Source organism: Sphaeroforma arctica (genome assembly GCF_001186125.1).
Source record: "Sphaeroforma arctica JP610 unplaced genomic scaffold supercont1.1539, whole genome shotgun sequence".
Classification (NCBI taxonomy): domain Eukaryota; class Ichthyosporea; order Ichthyophonida; genus Sphaeroforma; species Sphaeroforma arctica.
This window is the reverse complement of record NW_014039019.1, coordinates 6422-13950: the sequence shown is the minus strand read 5'-3', so window position 1 is coordinate 13950 and position 7529 is coordinate 6422. Positions and strand designations below refer to the sequence as shown.

General features: G+C 42.8%; 3 protein-coding genes across 3 annotated transcripts; 2 read left to right on the top strand and 1 right to left on the bottom strand.

The window, feature by feature from the left end:
- Window positions 1-355: 355 nt before the first annotated feature.
- On the top strand, window positions 356-4211 carry SARC_11125 (hypothetical protein; the record flags this gene model as incomplete). The annotated part of the gene is made up of 5 exons (XM_014294802.1): window positions 356-507; window positions 1556-1662; window positions 2277-2332; window positions 2808-2933; window positions 3959-4211. Coding segments are annotated over 5 exons (516 nt in total), but the record flags the coding sequence as incomplete, so codon positions are not given.
- A 443-nt stretch (window positions 4212-4654) lies between these two features.
- SARC_11124 (hypothetical protein) lies at window positions 4655-5344 on the top strand (the record flags this gene model as incomplete). Its single annotated transcript, XM_014294801.1, has 1 exon — window positions 4655-5344. One exon carries the CDS (start codon window positions 4655-4657, stop codon window positions 5342-5344), a length of 690 nt encoding a protein of 229 aa, XP_014150276.1.
- A 284-nt stretch (window positions 5345-5628) lies between these two features.
- Window positions 5629-6684, bottom strand: SARC_11123 (hypothetical protein; the record flags this gene model as incomplete). The annotated part of the gene is made up of 2 exons (XM_014294800.1): window positions 5629-6378; window positions 6645-6684. The coding sequence occupies 2 exons, from the start codon at window positions 6682-6684 to the stop codon at window positions 5717-5719; spliced, it is 702 nt and encodes a 233-aa protein (XP_014150275.1). The 3' UTR covers window positions 5629-5716.
- Between the last annotated feature and the right edge of the window lie 845 nt (window positions 6685-7529).

Below are 7529 nucleotides of genomic sequence, written 5' to 3'. Positions count from 1 at the left end.
ATATTATAATATATATATATATATATATATATATATATATATATATATATATATATATATATATATATATATATATATATATATATATATATATATNNAGTATAGTATGTAGTATATATATATATATATATATATATATATATATATATATATATATATAAACCCATGTTTGAGTATGCTTTTAAACAAGAATTTCATCACGGAGAAATCTTGTGATATACATATAAACTGTGCGCCTATCCATTAACACAGCATATGCTCATAACCCACCACCACCCAACTAGCACATCTCCTTGGCATTGCCTGTAAACCGGGTTTACATCCATCCGCTCACCCTTCTGTCACTTGTTTCAACCAGGTTTCCAAGTGTCGGAAAAACCTTCTACGGCTGCTACACGTGGGCGAGTTCAGCAAAGCGGCGCAGTTTGAAGACCCTTGCCTCACCTTTGTATTGCCTGAGGTTATCTGTAACTTCTGCATGGAGTGTCGCGACATTGATCTCTGCCGGTGCGTTCCCCATCACTTTCCGTGTGCATGTGTTAGTGCGTGTTCCGTCTCTGTGAATGGATGTGCGTGTTCGTAGCAGTTCACGTGTAGAGAAGAGTTTGGTTGCTGGCCGTGTGCACGTGTTGGGTATCCGTTTCTCGCCTGTGTGTTCGGGTTTGGGGTCGAGGATTTAAGGTTTGCCAATGTGTTAGGGCTTGGGTTTAAGATCTAGGGTTTAGGGTTTAGTCTGCATCGATTATCGCGCCATTGGTCCTGCCAGTACAACCCCTCAGATACATTCATTGTGTATCGTTTGTATGTGCGGAATCCTTTTGTATGGAAGTGCTTCTTAAGTGTTTACTTTTATCAGGTGTTTACGTGCATATCTTTTTGTTTAGACTGGTGTAGTCGGATCAGCTTTGTGTATGAATGTATATGTCAATAGCCCTCGCATACGTTCTTATCTTTGTCCCGCCAGAGCTTATCTGCCACCTCTAAGCCCAGTGAAATAAACGTTTACGTTCGACTTTCATTTGTATGTATTGCTGCGACATCCATCTCTGCCAGTGTACCTACACGTGCTTGTGAGAGTACCTTTCTACGCGGACACGCGTGTGTTGCATATGTCAGTGTGTGCGTATATCAATGTTTTCAGAGTGCTTATATGCCTTGCGCCAACGCTTGCCTGTGAAAGCACCTTTCTATGCCCACACGCGTGTGTTGCATATGTCTGTGTGTGCGTATATCAATGTGTTTTCAGAGTGCTTATATGTTTTACGAATCCTTACCACGATTGTCCCCTAGCTGGAAGATCGGAGATCTATCAGAGTACTCATACCATATCTATCAGAGTACTCATACTATTTCTATCAGATTACTCATACCATATCTATCAGAGTACTCATACCATATCTATCGAATTACTCATACTATACCTATCGGATAACTCATACCATATCTATCGGATTACTCATCCCATATTTATCAGAGTACTCATACCATATCTATCGGATTACTCATACTATATATGTCGGATTACTTATTCACCCTTTTTGTGCACATACCGCAGAGATGTCCATAAAGAGGAAGGCGAAGACGGAGAGCAAATCGGATTCTGGCGGTGTCCGGCATGTACAACGGAATACGACAAGGATGCCATAGAATACGCTCTCATTGGTAGGTATTTGTTTTGTGTATACGCTCTCATTGGTAGGTATTACTGTGCGTGTACGCACCATTGGAAGGTATTTGGCTCGTGTGTACATTCTTATTGGTTAGGTATTTGGCTTGTGTATACGCTCTCATTGGTAGGTATTTGTTTTGTGTGTACGCTCTCATTGGTAGGTATTTGCTGTGAGTGTACGCTCTCATTGGTAGGTATTATCCCGGTGTGTGTATGCTGCGTATGCCTTGCCATCTGTGCTGTTATAGCACTTTCTCGTTTCAGCGTGGGCAGTGCCCTGTCCTGTCCTGTCCTGCATGCATCGCCAGAGAGTACTATAATGTGGTAGGAATCGCACTCATTGGATGAAATTATCTCCGTAAGCGCTGTGTGCTGAGTGCGTATTCACTGCGAACTGATAGTTGTATCTGCTCTGTACCTATTGCGCCAGTATATACCAAAGCAGTCGGTAGGCCCATAACTCACCCCCCTGAATGCTTACATTGACCCCCTGGTGATGAGTATGATGCGTATGGTACTGTACATCGCAGTGATGCTCCGATTGCGTGGGTACAAAAGGGTGAATTACTCATATGATTCAAACAACCTGTTTGTATTCTCGATGCAGATGTGGTACGGAAGCAGCAGATTACATTCAATCTCCAGGATCTGGTCTGCGATAAGGTAGTACCATCCACAAGCGCGGTGTGTGCACAAATCCTAAAACCCTAAAACCCTAAACCCCTAAACATATACTGAAGCTCTGTGAACACCTGCACTTGCTGCGCAGGCGTAGGTGGTTGTACGTCCGTATAAGCATCTGTCTGGTGCCGCTTGTGTATTGATAAAGGTCTGTTTGTTTCCATACCTTAAGACGGCACTAGAGTCACTCCCATCAGGCTGGTGTGTCCCGAGCTCCCCCTTTGTGTACACGTATACATACACGAATCCGAGTGTGTACGGTATTTCGCCGCTCAACCACTCGCCCTGGTTGTTGGGTACCAATCGAGTACACGTTCTTACCAAGGCTTTGTGGACCACTCAGAGCCATACCTCAACTCCTTGTGTGTGAAGACATACCTACACATACCCGTGGAGCCATACGCACACAAGCCACACCCACACCTTAACTCCTCTCCATCGCCTTTACTATTCGCAGTGCAATGGCATACAAAGGCTGCTCACGCCGTCCTGTCCGTGCTCGGGTGTGTATCGCAACCGAACCAGCCGAGAGGATGTCATGACAACTGTCAAGACGCTGGATAGCATAGCCCAGTTCTACCAGGTGTGTTCACACTAAAACCCTAGACCCTTCTCCATTGCTGGGTGTGATGACTGGTTGCACCGGGTCAGTATAAACTCAGAGCTGGCCTACGCTGAGCTCTATCAGCGTGTTCGGTTGACCTGGCCAGTCACATACACCGTGGTGTATGTGTTGGAGCCGGGTTACTCTTGCTTATCGTACTGGTGTATAGTGTATGTCGCCTATACAACCCTCCATATTGGCTGGGCACATGGTTCAGTCTGTTATATTACCGACTACGCTTGGAAAGCCAAGATTGCTAACTGAGCCTGAGATTGACAGACGGTTTATAGCGAGTAAATGCCACTAAAGGTGGACCGGGGGGGGGGGGGGTAAGGGAGTGTGTATTCACTATGGTGAGCCAGCTAAGTCGGCAAGGTTGTATATTGATGAGCCGCTGTGTATCTGTATGCCAGGACAAGGCCTCTTTCTCACACTACAAGTCATAGCAATCACACTACGGATCAGACATACATGCTAAGGATTATACATACATGCTAAGAATTATGCATACATGCTAAGAATTATACATACATGCTAAGAATTATACATACATACATGCTAAGAATTATACATACATGCTAAGAATTATACATACATACATGCTAAGAATTATACATACATGCTAAGAATTATACATACATACATGCTAAGAATTATACATACATGCATGCGCCGCGCTCAAGAGCAGCTCGCGTACTTTGTGAAGTGAGGTGGTCTGCCTGTGTCTGCATTTTCGGCCAAAGTGTTTCTGTTAACAGCAGATAGATGGCTGGTCTGGGATAGATACGTACGTTCCACGTGTAGAAGTACAGAATATTTAGACTATATGACTAAGTATGATATTGTGTATCACTATCAAAACTTGTACTAGAATCTGTACTGGCTATCATACTTATAATATAGCACCGTATCACATTATATATAACCTAGTAGTTATTTAATAGCTAAATTCACTAGGTTCGAGCCCCTCTTTACTTGACTTACCTTCCTTCTCCACCCCACAGCTGCGATTACTGCAAGATGTGTTACAAGATGCGAAGGATGGGGCCGTGCCAATGGATATCTCCGGAGCTGCCTGAACCACGTAGCCAGTCTTAAATTCATAAGTTAAAAGTGGTACATATAGTACATATACACAATAAAGAGGAGCAGGACACTGCTTGGTTGAGCAGTGAGTACTGGGAATCAATGAGTTTGTATTCCGATTCCATTTTGGATATCTACAAACTATACGCTTAAGCGATGGTTTAATATCCGAACCTAAAATAAATTTTTAAAAATCACCTGGTGTCAGTACTGGAATGTTATTTACTATTTATATATATATATAAAAAAAATTGAGAAACATGAAGCTCTCATATTCCCACCCGTGTCCCAAATCCCAATGAAAGTGGGCCCGTAGCTGTAACGCTCACGGCTCTTAGCCCATCACATCACTGCGCGTCATATACCAATTGGAGATCTAAATGGCCTTTTTTGGGCCTCGATATATCAATACTTGTCATGTATCACTCAGACATCTCCCTAGAGATGAGAACCATCGTTTATTTTTATATGAACCCTTTGACGGAGGTGCATGAGATCAGAAACAATACTTGAAATATATACTTCATTCCAGGATCGCTACCAGAATAGCACAATAATTAGAACCTGATAGAGAGTTTGCTGTTCGTGAAGGAGGCGGTTACAGCTTTGCCGCCATGAAGGTGATATCTGCATTCAGCATGGTCCGCTTCACATACATAACAGCAACTAGTGTCACGGTGACTGAATGTGCCGTGAAATCATTGCATAGTAAAATCAGCTCACCTTGTCATACTTTAATAGGTGTCGCTCTGAACTCATTCAATTCAGTTGAGGGCATCCAATCGTCACTTCGCGAAACGAACATACCAGATTATTCTGATACATTCTGCACAGATGATGAGATCAATAAGTGCTATTGTGGTACTTTGTTGCCAATTCGTACAAACAACACTCAGGAATTGGAGGTGAATGGTATCGTCTGCCCTAAACATGCGGCTCGTGATGATAGTAGCAGCAACAATACTACTAATTTTCTGTACAGCAAGCTTCTTGACAAAAACAATATCGACGCATGTAGTATCCCATATGCTGCGTTTGCCAAACCAGACGTTCCTAATAGTTCCACTCCCGCATATGATCCTTTGTCCGAAGCTACCACAAGGAAGGGTGAAGTGAACACCATCAAAATCGCCAATGGTGAGATATTTTTCGATGGTGGAGTGCTCGATAGTGATGACGAAGACATCGACGATGCAGATGAGTGGGCTGTGGAGCCACCCAGCACCACACAATTGCTTGTGGCCGAGGTCATACTCGCCGCAATATTGGTGTTTGTATCACTCGAACCAAGCCGTTTTCGGTGAAGGAATTGACGAGGAGAATATGATTACAAATGATTCGCAAATTGAAAGGCAAGCATGACCTGTCGCAATTTTAAATTGCTACACGTACTTCAAGAATGTAAAATTATATGAAATGACTTTCAGTATACTAGCGGAACTGTTGCAACACGAGGTTCTAGAAATATATTTAACTCATTTATGTATACAACTCGGATCAAATAACCGATATCAAGCACAGACTGCTCGGAGAAATAAAATAATGTACGCAACACAGCTGTATACCAACCAGTTTATGTATACTTGAAGACTAAATATTGTGGTTTAATTCCGAAAGATCTATCGTTCAGCGTCTTTTGCAGTCGTACACTAAACGTGTATCGTCACCCAGAACGGTTAACCTTTTCCTATATTGCTGCTCATATTTGATTGAGTTTGGGTTGATTGAGTTTGGGGATGGCGTGAAACTACCTTCCCCGTATTCACAAATGCACCCATAATTCCCCAGGATGACTTTCCCTGTATAAAGATATCGTTTGTTTGATAATCTATCAAATCCGCCCAATCATTACCATCCACTACTGTATAATTAAAGTGAAAAGTCCCTTTCTTGATAGGGATATGGGCTTGCATATATAACTTAACCTCAACTCCTCCACAATTGACAAATTCAATATTGTGCCATATTTGATTGATCGAGCGAACACTGATACCTCTCTTGTTAACAGGAGTCGCTGAATCCAAGATTTTTGTTTCCTTGTTTCTAACATCACCCCAGCGAAAGTGCATACCCACGCTGGCAACCGCAGGTGTAGGTTCAATAACTTTCGTCTGAGTTGAGGATTGCCTCATCAGAGATACGAAGTGGTTGTAATTCACTCCTACACAGTCGTTGTAGTTTTCTAATGTTTCCTTCACGGTAACGTTGTGGTAGATAGTTGAACACGATTCCAGACTCAGGAGCCTGATGACTGTTGAAGGCAGTATCGTGTTGCTACATATACTAGGCAGTAACTGCATAAGAAGGGTATGATTGACCAGACAGCTCGCTTCTGATACTGGACAAGGTTCGTTTCGAAACATAAAGTTGAGGCATGTTTGCGTATTCCACGGACCGTCAGATCAGCACCTAAATGTGTACTGAGTATCAATGAGGATTTAGTGTGTTGCAGGAACGACCCCACTCCCTCATTAGAGAGTCCGCCTTCGTGGGAAATACACAGGCGAGGCTCAGCCGCTATAGTCGCAGTAGGCATCTCCCTAAACATCATTTTAAGATATTCTATCGCACAAATTGAAATGGTGATAAAACAAGCATACTTACAAGCCGCAACTAAGGATTCCTTGCTCAACCCTATGTTCATCGTATTATAATAGATCCTATAATGAACTTGCTTGAGTAGGTAGAGCTGTATTCAGGCAATTATAGGCCCTTCTATTATGAGCACCTACAAAGAACATGAACTACGTCTAATCTATTCCTACAGTGTACAGTGTTCAAATATTAAAGATATAATCCGTGAACTGTTATAGGTACATCTGTATCGGACTGTCAGTTCAATAGTAAAGACATAATCGACAAAGGTTAATACGCCTACGCTCAACGATCAACGGTGTCGTCGTGACTCGTGAGTCGTGAGGGCGACACTGAGTCACTTTTAAACTGACTCGGAGTCCGTGTCACTGGCTCACTGCCGCTGCGGCCTTCTTCTGGCGTGTCTACTGTCTACTCGGTATGACGTATAAAAATACCATGGCAGATCGCTTTTAGCATTTCATAAACAAATAAATAAATTCAGTATACTGGTGGCAGTTGGCACCGTGGCAGACTGGCAGGCTGGCGGCTGGCCGCCTAATGCACCGCGGGCCGCAAGTCCCTGCCACTCTGCTTCTCTTATCTATCCCTGCCGCGTTTTCAAAACGTTTCTTTGTCCAGTCCACCAGATATGTAAAATTGTAAATAAATATTATAATACGAGCCGATGGCGACCAATGAAGTGACGCCTTAAACGCATATTATTAGTCTTACATACTGATTCCGTGATTGGCTGATTCAACTGATTGAGATCTTCTCCTCCGTGATTGCCTGATTAGTGATTGAGATCTTCTCCAGTCTCCAGTCTCCAGTTCTCCAGTCTCCACTGCTCCTGGCTCCAGCCTATTTATGTAAATATGACGTTGCTGTACTGTTTATTTCATTTTTATTATT